This window comes from Musa acuminata, chromosome BXJ1-7, assembly GCF_036884655.1.
Source record: "Musa acuminata AAA Group cultivar baxijiao chromosome BXJ1-7, Cavendish_Baxijiao_AAA, whole genome shotgun sequence".
Classification (NCBI taxonomy): Eukaryota; Viridiplantae; Streptophyta; class Magnoliopsida; order Zingiberales; family Musaceae; genus Musa; species Musa acuminata.
In genome coordinates this window covers 4,018,194-4,039,943 of record NC_088333.1, presented here as the reverse complement: position 1 = coordinate 4,039,943, position 21,750 = coordinate 4,018,194, and the positions used below count along the sequence as shown (strand labels likewise).

At 40.7% G+C, this 21,750-nt stretch overlaps 4 protein-coding genes and 1 long non-coding RNA gene across 6 annotated transcripts; 3 read left to right on the top strand and 2 right to left on the bottom strand.

Annotated features, from left to right (window-relative positions):
* Nucleotides 1-600: 600 nt before the first annotated feature.
* On the top strand, nucleotides 601-2,075 carry LOC135678322 (WRKY transcription factor WRKY28-like). Its single transcript, XM_065190963.1, has 4 exons — nucleotides 601-764; nucleotides 849-914; nucleotides 991-1,293; nucleotides 1,372-2,075. The coding sequence occupies exons 1-4, from the start codon at nucleotides 684-686 to the stop codon at nucleotides 1,762-1,764; spliced, it is 843 nt and encodes a 280-aa protein (XP_065047035.1). The 5' UTR covers nucleotides 601-683; the 3' UTR covers nucleotides 1,765-2,075.
* Nucleotides 2,076-4,716: 2,641 nt separating this feature from the next.
* On the bottom strand, nucleotides 4,717-7,159 carry LOC135678321 (probable receptor-like protein kinase At1g80640). The gene is made up of 10 exons (XM_065190961.1): nucleotides 6,985-7,159; nucleotides 6,458-6,616; nucleotides 6,105-6,355; nucleotides 5,892-6,024; nucleotides 5,750-5,813; nucleotides 5,579-5,675; nucleotides 5,396-5,498; nucleotides 5,112-5,230; nucleotides 4,947-5,036; nucleotides 4,717-4,869 (listed from the first exon to the last, which is right to left on the bottom strand). Exons 1-10 carry the CDS (start codon nucleotides 7,157-7,159, stop codon nucleotides 4,717-4,719), a joined length of 1,344 nt encoding a protein of 447 aa, XP_065047033.1.
* LOC108953446 (uncharacterized) lies at nucleotides 7,123-9,857 on the top strand. The gene is made up of 3 exons (XR_001979183.2): nucleotides 7,123-7,262; nucleotides 9,293-9,449; nucleotides 9,535-9,857. It is a non-coding gene; the product is annotated as an uncharacterized LOC108953446 (long non-coding RNA).
* A 1,977-nt stretch (nucleotides 9,858-11,834) lies between these two features.
* Nucleotides 11,835-14,037, bottom strand: LOC103990573 (ribosomal RNA small subunit methyltransferase). The gene is made up of 2 exons (XM_009409761.3): nucleotides 13,642-14,037; nucleotides 11,835-12,785 (listed from the first exon to the last, which is right to left on the bottom strand). The coding sequence occupies exons 1-2, from the start codon at nucleotides 13,951-13,953 to the stop codon at nucleotides 12,024-12,026; spliced, it is 1,074 nt and encodes a 357-aa protein (XP_009408036.2). The 5' UTR covers nucleotides 13,954-14,037; the 3' UTR covers nucleotides 11,835-12,023.
* A 4,730-nt stretch (nucleotides 14,038-18,767) lies between these two features.
* Nucleotides 18,768-21,608, top strand: LOC103990574 (uncharacterized). 2 transcript variants are annotated; one of them, XR_672134.3, is made up of 3 exons: nucleotides 18,768-19,321; nucleotides 20,226-20,435; nucleotides 21,131-21,608. XR_672134.3 is itself a non-coding variant. In XM_009409762.3 (2 exons), exons 1-2 carry the CDS (start codon nucleotides 18,812-18,814, stop codon nucleotides 21,272-21,274), a joined length of 654 nt encoding a protein of 217 aa, XP_009408037.2. In that variant the 5' UTR covers nucleotides 18,768-18,811; the 3' UTR covers nucleotides 21,275-21,608. The 2 variants fall into 2 exon arrangements, 1 of the variants encoding a protein (XP_009408037.2); XM_009409762.3 differs by lacking the exon at nucleotides 20,226-20,435.
* The last annotated feature ends 142 nt before the right edge of the window (nucleotides 21,609-21,750 follow it).

Below are 21,750 nucleotides of genomic sequence, written 5' to 3'. Positions count from 1 at the left end.
TACTATACTTCAAGTGGTGCTTGGTGCATGCAACATCATGTCTTTTTAGCTTAAATTAAAGGTACAAATGTAGCTCTTTATCTTGTTATATAGCTTGTTAGTTGATCTACCACAACACAATGAATCGAGCTGGCAAAACTGACTTGGCAATGGTCAACTTATATTTCATCAAGGAATGCATCTATGTATGATATCTTGCTCCAAATGCTGATACTGTTTGCAATCCTGCGATGACCTCAGTTGAGGCTTGTCGGCCATGAATGGGTGGCGGTGGAAGTCAACAAGTCTTCGTTCTTCCCCTCCAATTATTTAGCCTTTTTTTGGATTGACTTCTTCACATGGCAACGGCCGACATCCCACCGTCTCCCTTTTCTCCGTCGGTATTAGAAGACCCGTCCTAATCGTTCCTCCAAGTCTTCCACCCATTCATGCATCCCCAGTCATCTTCTCTCCCTCTCTCTGTCAACCCTCAACGGGGCCTGCCCATGACGACAAGCGTGCACGTTTCATGGATGATGATGATAGCTCCAACTCTTGACCGAGTTCTTCGTTCTGATTCCAAGGTGTTTTATATCTATTTATAGTGCTCAATCCGTCCCCTCCCACTTCTCAGACCTGTTATCATTCATAGAAGCACAGGTTTATTAGTTAGTCACCACCTTACCTTGCCTCCTACTTTTATTATGGGGTCAAGTTGGTTGAGTTGCCCCTCTCTTAATCTCGACCTCAACGTCGGCTTGCTCCCGTTTCCTGTCGATTCTCCGGTGAGTGCAATCGGTCTTCCATCTTCTTTCTGAACAGTTTTTGATTCATTTTGTTGATTAGTCTGTTCTTGATGGGTTGTGCAGAAAGCTGTTTCGGCCATGGAATCCAAGCATGTCGACAAGAAGGTGTCGATCAAAAACGAGAAAGCTGTGAGTTCTTATCGATTAGCTGATGAGTTTATATATGCTACGGAGTTCTGATGATGTGCCACCTTCTGTCTCTTAGATTAAGGCTCTTGAGGCGGAGCTCGTTCTGGCAACCGAAGAGAACAAGAAGCTGAGTGAAGTGCTCGCGGCCACGATCGCCAGTTACAGCGCGGTTCGGAAACAGCTGATCGAGCAGATGAACACCCCTCCCCCCGAAGGAGGGTCTCGATCTAACTCGCCGCCGGGAAAGAGGAAGAGCGAGAGCCTCGATGCTAATATGGAGAGCACGTCGAGCGAAGGCTCCTGCAAGCGAGTTAGAGACGACTGTAAACCCAAGGTCTGGAAGCTCCATGTCCGCTCCGACCCGTCTGATACAAGCCTCGTAGGTTCCACAACCTTTCTTTCTTCTTCTTTCTTTCATGTTCCTGGATCGAAGCCGACATCTTCTTCGGGTCTTTAGGTCGTGAGAGATGGGTATCAATGGAGGAAATATGGGCAGAAGGTGACCCGAGACAATCCATGCCCAAGAGCTTACTTCAGATGCTCCTTCGCCCCTTCTTGCCCAGTTAAGAAGAAGGTGCAGAGGAGCGCGGAGGACACGTCGATCTTAGTGGCGACGTACGAAGGCGAGCACAACCATGACCTGCGTTCTCGGCCTGGAGCTCCCAGTCTGCGTCCCAATACTGCAGCACCTGACCTCAAGTCATCAGGATCGCAACCGGAGATGGAGTCGCAGGAGTTCCAGCGCAGTTTGGTGGAGCATATGGCTTTCTCGTTGTCGGAAGATCCAGCCTTCAAGGCTGCACTGGCCACCGCCATCTCCGGGAAAATGCTTCCCCTGCGAACTAGCTAACTCTCTGCTCCTCGAGATGACTGAGGTGATGCCAAAAGTTTGGTTTCTGTTCTTATCAGTTGAAGTAGACGATCCACCAATCCACAGACTGAGTTTGATTCGGAAGAAGAAGTTCCGAGTTGGACACACCGATCGATCGATCCCGAACGAAACTTCCTCTCGGAACACAGGTCAAAAACACGTGCTGTTGACTTCTCGGTCAACGATGCCAGCCAAGGAAGTTTCGCAGTTGCTTATCAAGGCGATGTCGTTGTAAATGCTTTATAAATTGTGTCGGTATGATAATGGACATCCAGCCATTGATTTGTGTATGATGAATACGAATGCCTATACAAATGTGATAAGCAATGGATATTAGTTAGTCAACATAAAGTGAAATCTAATTAAACAACTGTTCGATTAAGTTCTATAATCTGATAAATATATGCAAGAAATATAATGATTTAAGGGATATACATCTAAGTTAGCGAAAGCTTGTGATTGGAAAATGGGCTTACATTAATAAACCCAACAGATAAATTTGGGCCAATATGCTCAATTAGAAGCCCAATTATCACCCAAATTTCCCAGTCTTCTCCCCGTATAAAAGGAAAGGCGCTTCCATACATCCCGCCACTTCGTCGTCGCGAGGGATTGCGTTGCACGGCATTCACCGACAGGAACACCAGACGCCGGAAAGATGGTATCGCTTCCCCTCTCTTAGGGCTTCGATTACTTCTCTATGGATTCCACCGCGTTGTAATCCTTCTCGCCTTTGCTGATCTCTGTAGCCGAAACACAAGACGATTGGCCAGAACCGCCCTATCCCTCGATGGATCCGTATGAGGAGCGGCAACACCATCAGGTGTCTCCTTCTTGAGCTTAGTTTCGATTGGCCTTATTTCTTCGTCTTCTTCTTGTAGCTTTTGGTTGGTCATACTCCTCGTCTTCCTTCTTCTTAGGGTTTTGGGGACGCGTGTTCGTTTTCTTTGGTTGGTTGAACCAAACAAAAGAGCGAGGGACTAATCGCATGATTGGACAATCACTTGAAATAGAGCAGGGAGGTATTCCTAAACATTTGTAGTTACTACAGTCTTTTTCTTGGTTAATTGCCCAATTGCTTATGCACTGGACTGCAACTTCAATCGCATAAATCATTAAAATGGTAATAACAAAAACTATTGGATTATGTCAATAGTCAGCAAATAGCAAAGGTTAAATAATTATATTGACCTTCCAAGGAGCTAAATCATCTCAATCTTTTGAAGCTTAAACTAGAATAGCCATTGAGATTCATATGAAATATTTCCTAATCAGCCTTACATGATATTTAAATCATAATATTCAGGTATATCCTTTGTTTATATTGGGATAATTAAGGACTGAAACACACTTCCACCTTTTTTGGTACTTTTAATTTTTCTTGAACAGGTAACATAAGGATTAAATGACAGATGAAAAATGTACTTACTTTAAACTTATAATGTCGCCATATCTCTCTTCTTTCTTTTTCCAAACAGAAAAGTTAATGCATTGCTTCACAAAGAGGATACAACCTGTGCTTTGGAGATCAACACACACACACACACACACACAAAGGTAAATCTCACCGTTTACCCATTCATTAGCTAATGCATTTAGAACTGTCCTTTACTAGCATTTCAACCAGGTAGTCAGTTTAAAGGTTGGCACACGTGTTTTGATGCCTGCACTTGACTACTATTCAAGCAGGTGGGGCGATACACTATTGAGAAAAGCACTGCTTTTTGTTTTGTTTCGGTGCATGAACCTTTAAATTTTCCAAAGCCAATCAAGTATGCCTGCCTTTACCTAAAGGGGTTCAGCACATTGTGGATGTCGGACACAAACTACATCTGAACAATAGGGGACAATTGTCTCAACCAATCAGACCCTGCATAGTGTCTACTAGCAATATGATTGAAGGTTCAATATGAATATATGGCTGTGACTGCAATCCCCCAACCAATCAACCAATCTTTGTGCCAGCTATTTTGTGACTGTGACTGCTGAATTATTCTCTGCAAATTGATACATATGGCACTGTCTTTGCCTCACTGATGAGGGACTTGTTAAATCTAAATCTGAGCAATATTTTATAATAAAGCAACTAGCTTAGCCAACTATTAAATTTCGAGTATCAAGATGAATGATATAGAAGTTCAATGTGATTACATGTTTTCCCTCTGACATAACAAAATCAGTATGTTAAGAGGAATCCTAATAGATAATTATCTCTCCATCAATAGAAAATTGTCACAAAAAATATAAAATAATTGGTAACTTAGAGCATTAACCTTCACATCTCAGAACTTGCTAGACTTGTAATTTGCTGTTGTTTTCACTCGAAGTAGCAGTGAGCACAGCAAATCTTAAATGGTTGAGTCATGGATACTATCAATATGCCTATTATAACACACTTGGTCCCAGATTTATAGTTGGAGATTACTAAATGTCAAGATGCCAAATAGAAAAGATTCCAACTTCTGAGTTCAGGTTAAATTATCTCACTTGTGACTTTGGGAGATTGCTCAATGGGTGTTTGCCCAATTCGAAGCATATGCATGTGAATTGCTAAACTTTTAATATGAGACTCTTTGATCCAACAAATCAAGAATGTCGAGTATGATAGTTTGACCTTTCTTGAATTTTGTTATGTGAAATTCATATTCAAATTAATTAGATCTGGCAGGCACCAATTTGTTCCTGAGTGCAAAAATTTAAATCTACATTGGTTTTTACAACACGTCTCAAGGAAAAAAAGACTTTTCCTCTCAAGCTGTTCCCTCTGAACTTTACCACTGGAAGAAGTCAAAAACTGAAAAGCTTTTTGCAGGTAATCGAAGACACTTGAACTGGGAGAATAGGGAAAGAAACCCATAGTAGAAACTGCTGTGGTAGCAGGCTTGCTACGTTCAGGTGATTGCCGTACCACCGTGTTGATCCATAATCAGATTATTCTTGATTTGTAGTCAGTATTGGCTGTATAACTCTTAGCATTCCACCGAGCTCTACTGGCACCAAAGGAATGAGGGAATGAAGCACATCGGTGATCAATGGCCTGTAACTAGGTTCCTGCTGGACACAGAGTACAGCAACGGCAGCAACCTGATCCATGCCACCATCTTTGTTAGAGGAAACAAAAATCTGCTTATGGGAAGTATTGAATCAAGAGGAAAAGACACCTGGTATAAGTGTTTCAGATCCATTGTATCCCTGATAACTGGATCTACTATATTTGGAACTTTCGATCTGTCAGTGAGCTGGGGCATGGCCTGAAGACAAACAAGTAAAACCAATGAGCACTGTCTTGGAATAGATGCAAAAACTTGCTGGTATTTCTGGCATACCCAAGTCACAATTGACTGGCACTGAGATGATTCCAGCTTTTCAACTGGTTTTCTTCCCATCAGAAGCTCCAACAGCACAACTCCAAATGCATAGACATCACTTTTCTCAGTGAGCTTACCTGAAAGAACTCAGAATTATTTCTGTCCTACATCCATTATGTAGCTTCTGGTTTCTTAGTACGATCACTAACAATATCAGTTGCTATGTTTTGACATCAAATTAACACCTGTGGTTAGCAGGAGAAAGAAAAATATACAGAAACAGAACAAGAGGAATCGAGTACCATCTAAAAGGTACTCTGGAGCTACATATCCAAGAGTGCCGGAAAGCTTTAAAGTGCCTTTGTTATGGTTTCTACTAAGCACTGCAAGGCCAAAGTCCGAAATCTGTAACCAGAAGCAATTCATTACTGAAAGATGGCAGATGACGCAGATGCTAAGAAAAATTGTTTAAAGATTGCATTTACCTTGGCATTGAAGTCCGAATCTAGGAGTATATTGGATGATTTCAAATCTCTATGAATCACCGGTGGGTTACAATGCTCATGAAGGTACTCCAATCCTCTGTTTGCCAGATCATATGAATGATTAATACATGGGGAAAAAATGATATTTAGAAGCCGTGTTGAGATCTAAACCTTGCAATGTCAAGTGCAATCTTCATGCGAAGATGCCAAGTTAAAGCTGATCCATGGGATGGTCCTGCAGATATAAAACAAACAAGACACTCAAGATTTCTGCCTTCATGCCATTCCAACTGGAACACAATAAGAAATGTACCATGCAGCTGTGTTTCCAAAGATCCATTTTGCATCAACTCGTAAACGAGCAGCCGGGTTTCTCCATGAACACAGTAACCCAGAAGAGGAACTATATTGGGATGCCGAACTCTTCCGAGCAAATCAATTTCATTCTGGTAGAAGTCAAGGCATATAATCAAACTAGAGAACAGGAACCGAGGTCGAGAAAGACGACGGTACTTGAGATTCTAACCGCGAATTCTCTCTCGCAATCCTGCCCGCAGCCATCTAGTTTCTTCACTGCAGCAAAAACCTCCCTGTTGAAGGTAGCTTTATACACATGGCTGAATCCTCCTTCCCCCAAGATATTACTCACGCTGAATTTGTTGGTTGCCGACTCCAGCGATGCATAGTCGATGGTTGGCAGTAATGTTTTCTTGCTCGTCATCTTGAAGGAGTTCAACTTGCTCAAGACTGGGCCAAATGTGAGTCCACCAGCAGCGTCTGTTGCGTTGTGTGGATGCTGGAATTGTCAAGAGTGCAATACACATCCAAAGAGAACAGTTTCCACGGTTTCGTATATGCTAAGGATGTCAGAAAACAAACCTGAACTCTCGATGTCTTTGGAGTCGAGCATTTGGCGGCTCCGCCGCCAAAAGAACCAAGCACAAAAAGTGGATGATATGATTGCTATAACGGCGACGGAGGCGAGCACGATTGCTACGGTCAATTCTTTGTGGTAATGGTGATGGTGGATCTGCATCACTGCTCTCCAAAAATAAGACCATCATTGAACGTTGATCTCTAAAAAAACTTAATTTTTCGAGTCGGATGAGGAAAAAAAACAATCGAACATCGAGAGGACGAAGGAACTGAGAAGCCAAGCAAGAAAAGAATGGAACTTGAACACTCTGATGCAAGATGCAGGAGAGAAAAGATGGAATAAAATTCAGAATAGCTTCGTAGAGACAAGATCTTGAAACGCCATGATCTAAAGCTACCAGATCACAAGGAAAAATGGGATCTTTCTCAGTCGAAAAGGGAAAAAAAAGATGGAGGGAGTCGACGCCGACACCCGGTGAACTCCGAACCAAGTAAACCTTGAGCACCAAAGAGACCACGAACGGGAGTACCTGTAGGTGCTGGCGCCAGGAACGAGGAGGACAGAGGAAAGGCCTGGTTTCGAAGGGAGGAGAGGGGGGACAGTGCCGGAGACCCTTCGGCGTCGGCTTCGGCGAGAGACATGAACAGAAAGAGGCCAAGGATCCAACTACAAGGAAGAGGAAGAGGTGCCGGCGGCCTCCCCATGTCCCCTCTTCTGCAAGAAAGAAGTCTCGAGGAGGTCTCCGACGGAAGTGGGGAAGATAAAGTAGCGGCAGGATGGGTAGGAGATCCAAATCACGAAACCAAGGTGAGTAACCCAGTTTGAATCCCTTGCCTCCTCCTCTCTCTCTCTCTCTCTCTCTCTCTCTCTCTTTCGCTGTTTGAAGAAATAGGATCTATATTGGTAATCTTGGTTGATTTTTTCCTTTTTTTTATCTTAAAAGTGGGAAGGATAGGGACACTTTTCACGGAGAATAGGAGACCAGGTATATGTGTGGGGTTTAGATACAAAAACCCAGATCATATTGCAGTTACATAAGCAAAGAACAAGAGGAAGGGATAGAAAGCATCAAGGTGAGGGAGGTTAGAGGGAACACTATTAATTACAGGGATATAGAGAACCCATATGCAGGTATAATGCTATTTAGCATGTCAATTCACATTGATCATGTAGCAGTTACAAGAGACGAGAGCGAGAGAAAGAGAGAATAAACTAATATGAAACATTTTCTTTCTAAGTGAAATCCTTAATTAATTTAACTTTTTTTTGCCAAATACCATATCTAATTTTGGCAAATATGAGTTGGAACAATAACAAGATTATTTCTTTAGAAAATATATAATTAGACTCATTCATGAATGTTTCAAATCTAAAACCTCCATGTGGATAAGAGTTATGCTCTATTTCAGCATAGCTAGTACTTGTTTTATATATATATCCTGGTAGATTAATTCATAGAAAATATTGAATGTTTGATTTTGTTTTTTCACATCTTACTCTTACCTTTTATCTTAATCATTTGTCAATTTTGAAATGAAAGACATCATAAAATTGATTTGACCAACATAAAAACACAAAGGATGTGAGGATGTGATGAATAAATGATTGAGATGTGAGAATCTGAAAGCTATATCCTACATATTATCATGTAGATGTAGAGATTAGCACATCACTTTAAAACTGCATGCATGCCATTGAGCATCATTTTATCCTTCCAAAAGAAAGTCATTTCTACTTATTGATTGGTTTTAGTTACATAAATAAATAAATATGGCCTACATATCTGTCAAAGAGCCTTTTGTAATTGATAATAAGATAGATTTATATACATACATACATATATAAATTTAACTAGACAGGTAAAAGGAGCAATGTTGGCATCAACATGTTCACCTGTTCAGCAGCCTCACGAGCTGTGTATTCTAAGATGACACTGTCCACATTGGACAAGAAGTACATATAGTCTTTGTATTATGGCTCATAATTTTTCTTTTGGGAATCTGCTGAGATCATGCAGCAACAGCAGGCTGCCTTGATCATACATGGTACTCTGCATTCACTCAACAACTGTTACTTTCTGAGCTCTTGCAACAGCTTGCACTCACAGTTCCCATGAGTGTCTCCTCCAAAAGAAGGCCACAAAAGTTTCTTCTAAACTTTAATGCCAAAAGTTTAAGCTTTTTCCATTTTTTTTTTATAGCTTGATTAGTAATCTGTTTTGAATTAGGAAAAAATACATACCATAAGATTAATTTGACTAAAACAAGCAGACAATTAAGATGAGAAAAAATTGAGGGTAGGATGAAGGAGATAAATAGTTTTGAGACAAACAATTACATGCTCTTATGGAAGCATGTAAGTTTGGAATCTTCAATAGATAAATAGTGTGTCGGATCAAAATGGACCCAATCAATACAACTATGAGAGATAATTGAGCCAACCAAAGTCCAAGTCTCATTCCCAAAGCAAACCCTAATGATTTCAATGTCATAGTTTCCATCCATTTCCTCCTAGGAGACACCTTGTGCACACATGTCAAAGACCACTATGCCCTGATCTGAATATATATACATATATATTAAGGAGAGAAAAAAAATGTGAGAGAGAGAGAGAGAGGTAATATTCCGTGTGTGCCTTGGGGATGCAGTGGTTGGAATCTTAGCTCAGGAAAATGAACACCATCACCTACCTGGTTTGATATTGATACTGCCAACTTGATGACAGGCCACATCTGCTAATTGCCTGTTGGCCTAAATCATCATCATGATTTTTATTTCTATTATTGTTCTTATTGATCTGCATCACACATGACATGAATCCTTTCATCTACAATGCAGCAAAAGGGTCATCAGGGGCTACCTTCTCGATCCAAATCTTTTGATCTGTTCAAGGAAGCAGGTATCGAAAGGAAGGATTCACGCATCAGCTAATCCTATAGCTGCTTTTGGACACGCATATGGAGCCTTGGCATGCAAGAAACAACAATCCCCCTACGTCAGTAAGAACCATTATTTCCGTTCCATTATAAGTTAGGATGATGCTCAAGAGACTTGACATTTATCATGTTAATCTAATGCAGGTGCCATATATTTTGTGATGTGAAAGAGGTTAAGAATGAAGCATTGGTGATACAAAACTCAGGAACAGGTATTGGACACATTCAACAACCATAATGATTTCACTAATTTACAAGACGTTTGGTTAAGGCACTAATCCTCCTTTGGCTTATTATGTGTCCGTTTGCTCTCTTCCTTCACGGCGGATGACTATCTAAAGTTAGAAATAATTAGATTATCTCGTCTAGAGGAGTTTAATATGTATTAAGAATAAGATACATGTCAAAGGACACATGTTGTTTGCTGATCCAAATAAAGAGCAACCGACAAGGAAACACAAATTAGAATTAGCCTAATCTAATCCACTTTTTTTTTTAATCTCTAACATAGGTCTTATACTAACTATTTACCGTTGGCAGGCAAGGACTCCACTGTGAAGTATATTTGGGTAAGAACATACTTTGCCCATAAGCAATCAAAACGAAAGGAAATGAACTATCTCAAGCCGTGCTAATTATACTTAGATCTATAGGTTTAAAAAATTTATATTGAAATTCTTATAGTTATGAAAGTGAAACGTTTAACCTCATTTATCTTAATATTTACTGATAGAAGATACAACATATGTAGGAATGACACTTAAAAGATGGGCAAAAAGGTGGTTTCAATATCTCAATTGTGTTTTCTTTTATTATACCATAATTAAATTTTTTTAGTCAATTATTGTGATGATGGCGGGCGACGATATCATTGACGGTCATAGGTGGTTATTGTGGTGGTGGTTGACGAGAATAATACTGTGATTAGCCTTGTCGATGTCGATTCAAACATTGACGATCGAGGATAGGGCGACGGTCACGGTAGCAATAGCGGTTTGATGATGATGGTGGTAGATCTCGGGCGTATCCTTGGAGACAGACGTGGTAGAGTCCAGGAGGTGGAGCCTAGGGACTTCTGTGGCTTCTTGCCAAGGGATGAGGAGGAAGAGGAGGGAGAGCGATAGTGGGAGATAAGGCAAAGGGAGAGGACGAGGACGGACGAGGATTACTCTATATCATCCTGTATCTATGTCGGCGTCGCTTTACATCTGTGTCAACAGGAGGTGAGGCAAAGGTCTTGCGTCCTGTTGATGCAAATGTAGAGTGGCATAACACCAGCATAAATGCCTCACCTCCCCCCTACGTAGATGCAGAGTGGCGTCGATGTAAATACAAAACGGGCATGATACATATGCAGGATGATGCAAAGCGATTATTGTCCTCTTTCTGCTCTCGATTTGTCTCACCTCCTATCGTTGTTCTCTATTTTCTTCGTCCTCCTCCCCTTACAAGAAGCCATGGAAGTCTCTCAAGCTCTACCTCCAGGATTTTGCCCTGCTCGTCTTCAAGAATATCATCGAGATCTACTATTATTATCATCAAACTACCACTATTATCGCAGCTGTCGCCCCCGCCTCGATCGTCGATGTTCAAATCAACATCGATAAGGTCGACCATCGCGTCATTCTCGTTGACCACCACCACAACAACCACTTGCGACCCTCGATGGTATCGTCGTCCACCATCATAATAAACGATTAAGATGTTTTAATTATAACATAACAAAAGAAAACATAACTGGGATGTTGAATTTATTTTTATTTTTTTACCTATCATTTTTATGATATTACTGTATATTATCATGTATCTTTTGTTGATAAAACCGATGACGTCAGGATAAATTGAGTAAATAAGAATTTCAATATCATTTTTTTAAGTTTAGGATATGGGATAATAAAGAAGTAATATCACTCTTTCTCGTTGGGGTTGTGTGGAACGAGATACATGTTTTGTTTGTTCCATCACTAGAAATCAGGAAGTCGGTTCTAACTCCTGCCTCTAATGGATTCCCTTAGGATCAGAGTTGGTGTTAAACTAATGGGTAGATCATGCACTTATGCTGAATCTTACCTAGAGAGCTTATTAATCCTGCTTCGAGTCACTAAGCTTATCGCTAATCATACCAACCGCATGATCATGCCTGCTAGTGTTGATAATTTTGCCGAAATTGAGAGAGATGCTATTAGAAAGCACCACAAGATCACTGATGGTTGGGTTACCATCAAGGATAAATCATTTGAGAAAAAAATAACTAATCTAAATTCTGATTTATATTTAAATATGAGAAATTCCACATACTGTCAGAAACATTATCAGAACAAAAACACAGAATACTTGGAAGGTCCTAATGCTTCCTTACCCTGTCGAACATTCAGTTGCAAAGTCTCATCTCATCATCAGAATTCTGTAATATGCCTATGCACATGAAAATTGCTCATTCATCAGGAGGCAAAATATTCTTGTATTTTCATGCAGTTAACCAAATACAGAAATAAGCAAATGTGCAATAAAGAAATGAGGGAACAATCTATCTCCCTGGGAAGGACAAACTTATCCAAAACATCCACTTACACAAAAACTGTTTTAAGTAGGAAGAAAAATTACAGCCATAAGAAAATCGTCCTCATAATCAGTCAAGAGAAATGAATCCCTTCTTTGTTGAACAGAGACAGCAGACACAAGAAATCTACCTGTGTCAGCTTGGCTGCCCTCTTTTCCGCAAAATCCCCTTGCCTCAAGACCCCCAACACTTTGTCTTTAAAACTGGAGCCCTCGCTCACTTCCCCCACCATATCCGTGTCTTCTACCTCCATTTCTTCATCATCCTTCTCATCACTATTATTACCCATGCCAAGGTCCTCAACCATATTGGCCAAAACTGCTGCATCTTCTGAAGACACCTCATCCTCCTCCATTTGTTCCTTCCGGGTAAGTTGCAAAGCCTGCAATGTCTTGTAATTCTTTTCCAGCAATGAAAGAACACTCTTCTGTCTAAATATCGATCCCAGGGTCTTGTTTTTCCGATTAAAACAAAGGCGCATGAGTCCATCCCACTCCTTGAAACTAACAGGCGGAAGTGGTCGCCTAGGTTCTATGCGCACAACAGAGGAGTCGACTTTTGGCGGGGGCCTAAAATTGTTCCGGCCAACTTTGAGGAGATGGGAGACACGCGCAAGGAGCTGAGTGTTCACAGAGAGTCGACAGTAGAGATTATCACCGGGATTTGCAACCAATCTCATAGCAAACTCACGTTGGAACATTATGACGGCACATCTGAAGGCTGGATGATGGGCTAGCAGCTTGAACGTTAGAGGGGATGAAATCTGATAAGGGATATTCGCCACACAAATATCAAAGTACGGAAGCTCACACTTCAGGACATCTCCTTGAATTACCTACATGATTCAAGATAGATTTAAGACAATTGTCTGCTGATATGAAACAATTACGTCTGCTGATTAATAGTATAAAAAAAAATTAAGCAGCAAAGTGCAACATACTTTGTCCATACTTTGGATGTATCAACAACATGATACCTGACATTAGTTTAATCTTTCTTAAATCAATCTTTCTCTAAGATTGAATTCTTAGATAATTCAATCTCTCGCACTAGAGATGAACAATTTTTTTACCAGAACTCAAATCCATGTATGATCATTTACTTATAATGCATCCTTGATGAAGTGTGGAAAACAAATCTGGACTATACAACTCAAGCTTGGTGCTCCCATATGTATGCCTATTCTTCAACAAACAATCAAACTAATAATTGCCTTGTTTTTCTCAATTGCCTACAGAATCACTATGCAAGGAAGGAAACATCTTGCACTGAACCACTCATGCTCCAATTCAGATGGGTGATAAGGATGTGTTAACCTCACAGGTTTTAGGCAGCCCAGATTATCAGTAAAACACAATTTTTATCCTTCATAAGAATCACATTCTTTCTTTTTAAGAAAAAAATAAGCAGTCAGATAATCACATTACAGACTCTCTCTTTTTTCAATTAGCAGGCCTAGAACTTGATGTCTAAAGAATTTTAGGATTTACAAGGTGCAATATTTAGGCAATTCTAACCCAATAATGTAAAAAATTGTGGTCTCAAATGCAAAGGACTACCTTAAGACCCCAAACGCATAAACAAAACTGGAACAAATTTGAACACGCACGATCCAAAAACTCCCTTAAGGCGCTAAGGTATAAACATAAAAGGGTATAGAACACTGAAATCGATGTAAAGGAGATAAATACCTTGAGGCGGCTGGAGTGAGGGGTACCCTGGAACCGGCGGTTGAGCTCGAGGACCATGCGAGGGTCGAGCTCGACGGCGACGACGGACTTGGCAACCTCGAGGAGCTTCTTGGTGAGATTCCCGGTACCAGGGCCGATCTCAAGGACGACGTCGGTGGGTTTGATGCCGGACTTCTGGACGATGGTCTCGACCAGCATGGGGTTCTTCAGGATATGCTGGCCCTTCGATTTCTCGAAGGGGACGCCGCCGCCCCACCTCTGCTGCTGCGGCGCCTGCTGATGCCGCTTCTTCTCGATCTTGCCGCCCGCCATGGCCGCGCCTCCTCCTCTCTTCCGAGTTCGTCGGCCGTAATCTGGTCTTCAGCAAGGGTTAGGGTTTTTAGTTCGGCCCTTAATGAGATGGGGCTTTTCCGCGTGCCAAACTCATGAATCCACGGGGCCCAGTTAAACTGTTGGGTCCCATATCAACATCCATCGTGTCATCGTAAAGCCGCGTGCCAAACTCATGAATCCACCACCACCGGGCCCAGTTTAACTGTTGGGTCCCATATCAACAACATCCATTACATGACCGCTAAGTCCCTAACTATAGTTATCTTCAATTTTTGGGAACATATTTCCCTTATTGTAAATAGTTAAAAATCTCATCGGATAAATCATATTTTAATTATTCGGCATAAGGTCCACTTTTCAGGGGAACTATTTTATAGTGTGTCGATGACTATTGAATTAATATAAAGATTAATATAGAAAATGATTTATGTAAAGTTACAACTCCTAAGTGCCACGAACTAACTAATGTTTCAGTCAAATAGACCATCTTATCCACATCAAATTACTATTCCGTTAGTATCGAATGATATATCATTCCTGTATGACAAGGGTTCAAATGATATTTCGATCAAACAAGTGTGATGTGTCACAAGATATGATGAACTCAAATGGATCCCTCCCACAATATAAACTTCATCTCATTCTTTTAACTTAAAACTCTATGATTAAGTTAACTTTTTGAAGTGTCAAAAAGATATCTTCATGTGTAAGTTAGGTTTAGGAAAAGTCTCTCGTAATCGATACGGCTTCATCAACACTCCCTAACAATCCTCAAGAGGAGCTAATTGTATATTTGGATTCAATTAAAAATTCTCAAGTGGAACTAGTTGTTGATCAATTAAATTAAATTTGGTTAGCACAACCATATTTGCTATCCAACATACGGGTTTCCTGATTTATATAATGTCATGTATGAAATCAATTCATCTTCACACATTTACAATGAATAATAAGTATTATAATGGATGAAGTTATTAATATCCTGATTAGTCCGACGTGATAAGAACTTGTGTGCCTAAAATTATCCAAGGTGAAAACACTAAACTCTCGAGATTTTACCTACACTAAGATGGGGTCAAAAAGAATTTACAAACTCGATCTCTCCAATACTAAAATTAATAACCCAAATGTGGATGCGAGTGGTCAAAAAATGATATTATCTTCCATTGCGTTGAAGATGAGCTTTTATGCCTGATTGTAAAAAGATAGAATATTCTATGAAATATTTTATGAGAAAATCAACTCTTACCGCCTCTAACAACCTCCTCTTGATCTTTTTATCTATATGTGCGATAAGGAGGGATAATCTATAATCATTTATCTTGGACCATTATCCATATGGCCAAACAAGTGGAGGGTGACATTTGTCTTCTCATTCCATCCTAAACATCATGTGAAGGTCACGTGTCAGATAATGATTAACTGACGATATTCTTCATATCATTTGTCCTCCCTATTTACTTTGAGAGCTATCGCAAGAGAAATACGAAATGTATTGTCTAATTCATTTAACACATTAACTTACGTCTCTTCGATTGGTTCTTCGAACCCATGCATTAGGTAGACACCGATAGAGGTAGGCGCTCGACCTTCGTCCCTCGGCAAGGGGTTACTCCTCGCCGATGGCCTTTCTTGGTAGTAGATCAATCCTTTTCGAGGTAAACCTGACCCTCCTTTGGGTGTGGAGGTCGACAACGAGGATCAATTTTTTAACCTCTGCGACTCAACGACTATGAAAAAGGAGGGTCGAGTTTTCAATCCTCTATACCTTAGGCAAATGAGAGGGTTGGGTTTCTCGACCTCCCTTGCTTGGTGAGTGTCGTAAACAAGGGGTGCCAATGCTACTGGTGATGATCCATTGCCAACCTACCCCTCCCATTGTCGAGGGATCCACCTTGAGCGATAAGCTATGTTAGGCAATGGCCTACCCACTTTGAGTAAAGGGGTTGGTGCTTGACCACCTTGCTTCACGTATTCTTTCCCTTGTATTTTTCATCATGGTGAGTTTCTTCTTACGTGAGTCGAGTTTTCCTAACTAATGCGCTTCGGACAGATTTTGTCTTATGCCTATGCCATCGTGGGTTCCTTATTATATGGGTTGGGTTTTCCAAACTTATACGTCTTAGACACATTTTGTCTTGTATCTCTTGATGTGATTAGTTTTTTATTACGTGGATCGGGTTTTCTTGACTAATGTGTCTTGAGTATATTTTATCTTATATCTCCTATCGTGATAAGTTTTTTCTTATGCGAGTTTTTTTAACTCATATGTCTCGAGCATATTTTGTCACGTGCCTTCCATCGTAGTTGAGTTTCTTCTTATGCAGATTGAGTTTTTTTAACTTACACACCTCGAATATATTTTATCTTGTGCCTCCTATCATGATAGATTTTTTTACTCTTTTCAATATACTCTTTACATATCGATCACTTTTATGCTCTCAAAGATTATCTTCGTACATCAATCATTTTTATATTTTTTGAGAGCCCACTCATTCCCCCCCTCATCGAGAGTCAATTCTCGTGAATTCTAATAGAAGATCATGATGGAGGCATATATAGAATAATATTCCTACTTATGTTCTCAATCAATAATAAATTTGAAGAGGTGATCTGATTATGTCATTTAAATGCATGATTGAGGGAAATCTTTCAATCTCCTCAATGAATGAAATCAATCTCTTTCACAGTATATTCCTTAATTCTATTGAGAAACATCAGGGAGTATCACATGTGCAACAAATAAGTAAAATAAAAGTTATTTCCCAAACAAAATAGCATCGGATCACCGAGAGACGATCGAGAGCATAAAACTCAAAACGACAAAACCTCATCGCCGAATAAGACATTCTCATATAAGAGAACTCATATATCCCCTAAAACACAGATCTTAGTTTGCTTGGATGAAGAAGCTCTCGCAAACTTTTCTCTAGCAGAAGTCCACACGGTAGATGGTAGTGGCGATACACCTTCTCATGACGGACTCTCTCCCCTCACGATGATGCTTCACCATGCAATAAGGTGGCAGCATCACTTAGCATTCGAAGTACCTTACAATGATATTTGGGTACTAAAAGTTACAATGTGCTTCATCGAGTCGGCATTCCTATTGAACGCTTCAAAGGATAGCAGATAGAAGTTCGGTAGAATTGGTTTTGAATTTTTTAGGTGAATGACGACTGACCCAAGGTGAGGTCGACCGACGCTTCTCCCTTCGGTTGTTGAAACTCTCATCGTATCTCCTCCAAACATCAATCTAGTAGTTGTATCCACAGGAAATTCTCTATTATATCTACCAATTGAGCCTTAGATTTTGATAGGGATAAAGTGGTGATACGGTTCATTGAATTCCATGATTGGAAGACCAAAATGCTCCCTCGATCGGTACTTCGATAAATCTCGAGAGCTCCTGGGATGTCGATACCATGTCGGGTCGAGAAACCTCAACAAATGTCGGTGTTGATTAAGTCAGGGATCGTAATTTGAGCTACTATCATCACTTGTTGGGTTAATTAAAGTAAAAGTGGAGCAACGACCTATATCATACTTGTTAGCATATGCACTTGTTGAGTGAGATTCAAGAACATCTCGATAAGGACGAGCAAGTGGCTCGGAGTTATCCTTAGGGGTGAGAGACTTGGGTCATTAAATAAACATCAATATCACATTAATGTCTGCGCCAAGGTAGATGCACCCATGTGTGGAATGGGTGGCTATCGCCCCTTGGGTGAAAGTACTATTAATCAGGGCAAAACTTTTTCGCTTGAGTGTTCATTGATAGGATTGACAGGTGATCGTTCCTACAACATTAGACTCTCCTAATGCCAAAAATATTTTCGGAAGAAATCGTTGATGTCCTAATCAATCCAATATAGTTTAGATTCATATATAGAGTTGTTTGAGATGCCTTCGAGGAGAAAATGTCAAGCTCTTGAGGTGTCACTTACACGAAGACTCAGGTCACGAGAGTTTTTCTAATCTGATCTCTTCGATGCGCAAGTTAGTAACATGAGATACGTGAGTGTGGATGTAAGTGATTAAAAAGTGATCCCCTTTTTCATTGTGTTGAAGATGAGCTTTTATATTTGACTGTAAAGGGATAAAATATTTTATAAATATTTTACAGAGAGATCACCTCTAACTATTTCTAACTCTTATCGAGTAGGTAAGTGAAAGATGATGTCTATTTTATTTTTTATCTTAAATATTAGATAAAATTATATATCGAATATTAATTGATTGATGATATTAAATTTAATCATTTGCAAAGTTTAGAGAGTCAACAAGATACATTGAACATCCATGCTAAATCACAAAAATACTATATCAGCTCATATACATTATTATATAACACATATGTCCTTTATATATATATATATCCCTTATGTATTAATTTTTAATTACGATCGATATTATTTCATTCAGGTCTCCAATTTCCAACGTTAGTTAACCAACTAAGATTAATTATAATGACACATAAAAAATATTAATATAAAAAACAAGAATATATAATTTTACCTTTATTTTTATGGCGGCATATGATACCTGAATGGGCGTAACAGAGCTGAAGGACACCAATCAACGCTATCTCCGTTATCCACCTCACAACTAATCCAAACCGTATCAAAAGATATCGTGACTTAACTCGGGACCTTAAAAACCTTACTTGGAAGGCTTCGTTTCCCGTACTTTTGGGAGCGTTTCCGACTCCGCTCCAGCCCCTTGACACTTTTATCGGGCGCCTATAAATACGATGACGAGTTGTCTCCCGAGTCATCCCTTCTCCTTCCCTCTCTTCCTCTCCAAGTTTCTTCCCCATAGGGTTTCCCGGAGCCCCATGGTGGTCGACGGCGACGACGCGGGCTCCTGGTGTCACCACGCGTTGAGTAATCATGCTCTCGTCGCCGACGTGCTCCTCAGCTTCCGTGACCCGCGGATCCTGCTGATCCCATGGCAGCACCGCCTCGATCCGGATCGGACCACCGCGGCGCCCGGGTCGCTTCCTTCCTCTGAGCCCTCGGATACGAAGACGGCGGACTCGGAGAAGGACGACGAGAGGCCGTCGTCCTCGTTGCCGCCGCCGCTACCTGCGGAGGAGTTTCCGGACTGGGGAAGGCGGATCAGGCGGTCGTGGACCGTCAAGGTCTCGCGGATCCGGGAGGCGACGGCGGGGAAGAGCAGGAGGCGGCGGCGCCCGAGCCCGCTGTCAGCCCTGGATGGCTGCAGCAGCGCGTCGACGAGCTGGACGAGCCGCGATGGGGAGGAGGGGTCGAGTTCGCCGGAGAAGGCCGCGAAGATGCCCAGATCTTTCGACGACGCCGCCCCCGGCGGTGGTCTTCCGTCCAAGGTGAGCTCTGCCCCTCATCTCTCTCTCTCTCTCTCTCTGTATTTGCTGATGACGATATTACCCTTCATCATGGCCCTCATCAATTTCCGATCCCCTTATTCTCACTATTTTTTCGTTATTTTTCATGTATTCGTTTTCTTGTTTCCCCATAAAAATTGAAATGTTCGTCCGACTTAATTATGTGCAAGTGTAGTTTAAATCAAAGAAGTCGGTTCATACGCGAGATCGGTCTCCACTATATTGGCCAAATCCCCCCTATTACCGTACCATTCACTGGGCATCATCGTCCATAAAAGGGTACTGATGCCTGCTCTCATCTTTATCCCTCCGCGTTGAAGCGTGCGAGAGAGGGAAACCACTCGCTGTAATTAATTTGGATCGAGGGGCGGCGGTGGGTGGTAATAGTAGATTGGGCACTGGAAAAACGAGAAGTGGGTCGTTGGGTTGATCTGAGATGTTGGGAGTGGGTCACGTGACGCGTCCTTGGACGGAGTTCATGTAGTCTTGGGCATGTACTTTCTTTATGTATACGTCAGTCACTCCTATCACTTAGGCTGCTTGGGGAATATATTTTATATTTTTAATATATTCTTTAAAAATATAAATAAATGATTATAGAATATTTTTAAATATTTAATTAATAATAAAAATTGTATTTTAAATATATATTTATGTAAGTATTATTTGGTAAAATTATATTTCAAAGTTTATTAAATATTTTAATTATATATATATATATTCAAAAATGAATATATTTTTAGTAAACAAATGAGATTAAATAAATGAATATATCTAATCTTATATAAACTCACATTAATTTACATCTAAAATGTGTGTTGAGGCCTCAATACACATTTCAAATGGTTCTCAAACTCACCATTAAATCCATGATTTTTATTGATAGGGGGAAGCGATGCAACGGCTGACACTGGTTTTAAGAATCCAGGGGGCCATCGATGACAAATGTTGTGAGTCTAATCCATTTATCCTTCATCTTTCGTCATGGTGGTAGTGGTGGAGTTGGGGTGCCATTGGGGTTCGGAGGGCAGACGAAAGCCGAGCTTCACGCCGTGGAGAAATCTTTGCTGGAAGAGAAAGACGCAAGATTCTAACAGTGAGTCTACTCTTACATTGGGATGGTCTTTTACTGATCCAGTAGGCACGGTGTGGACTGGTGGTTGTGGGATTCTAACGAGTAGGAGTGGGAGGATTTGAGAAGGGCTGCTGAGGAGCTGAAAGCGGTGAATCGGCAGCTGCTGGTGATCACATCATCCCTACCTTCCCCAACCTCCCTACTCCTCCATCTTGTTTCCAACAATGATTTCACCGGATAGAGAAACATATGGTCACTCTCCCATGCTAAATCTCATATAGGAAACAAACATATAAGAACTGGGGACTCTGTCCGTGGTAGTCGATTTCAAGCTGAACCAAACCTTATCTCTCAGTTACATAACACACAGATGAAAAGCATAGTTGTATAAACTGAAGAGATGCTTATATTTCATATGTTTTGTAAAAGTCTTACCAGCTAGAAACATTTCACAACATAGATTTCCTGTTCATACAACGCATGATATAATTGGCAGTATTATGTATTATGTTCTTTATTTAAACGCACAAGGCATTACTAATGTTGCATATGTGTAGACGAGACCCATTATGATATGTGGGAAGAGAAGGATTTCTTTCTAGCCTTTATTTGGTTTAATTCTGTCTTTTGTGTTTCGAGAGAGTACCTCTGGATTTGATCTGCTTATAATTAACAGATTTTAGCAATTTCCTAATCCTTGTTAATTGCTTTCCCAGTCAAGCTTGGACGGGCCCAAGGCTCCAGTAGCAGATGCAAATGCTGCTATGGCACTCGAGCCACCTCTTCCTGTATCTCGTCAATCTGTGAGCAACAAGTTCTTATTACCAGATCTCAACGAGCTACCGGATTGTTTAGATTAACATGTCGTGATGTGGTAAAGGCTGATCACTTATTTCGTTGCTGCTGGCCAAGGCATGAACGATCAAACTGCACAGCAATGTTTAGTAGAGACCCCCCCCCCCCCCCCCCCTTCCCCCCAAGTCCAAATGTCTTTTAGGTAAAAACCTCGATAAACTTAGATATATTAACTTACTTATGCGTGTGACAGTTTATTCTTTCCCATCTTTGTATGTGAACTTGTCAACCCTCTGACATTTAAATGTCGATTGTGCTTTGAGATGGACTGATGTACAGATCTCAACGACTCAATTAAACAAAGAAGGTTATAATTGGGATGTTACCGTTTGCTGTTGTTATTATATGCGTGCAGTAACGTAAATTCACTTCAAATTGAAGTTTATGAACTGAATTGAAATTGTATCCAAAGTTGGCTGATTAATAATAGTTCATTATGTATTCTAAAGGTCGAAGAATGACCCATGCTCACCCACCCTTA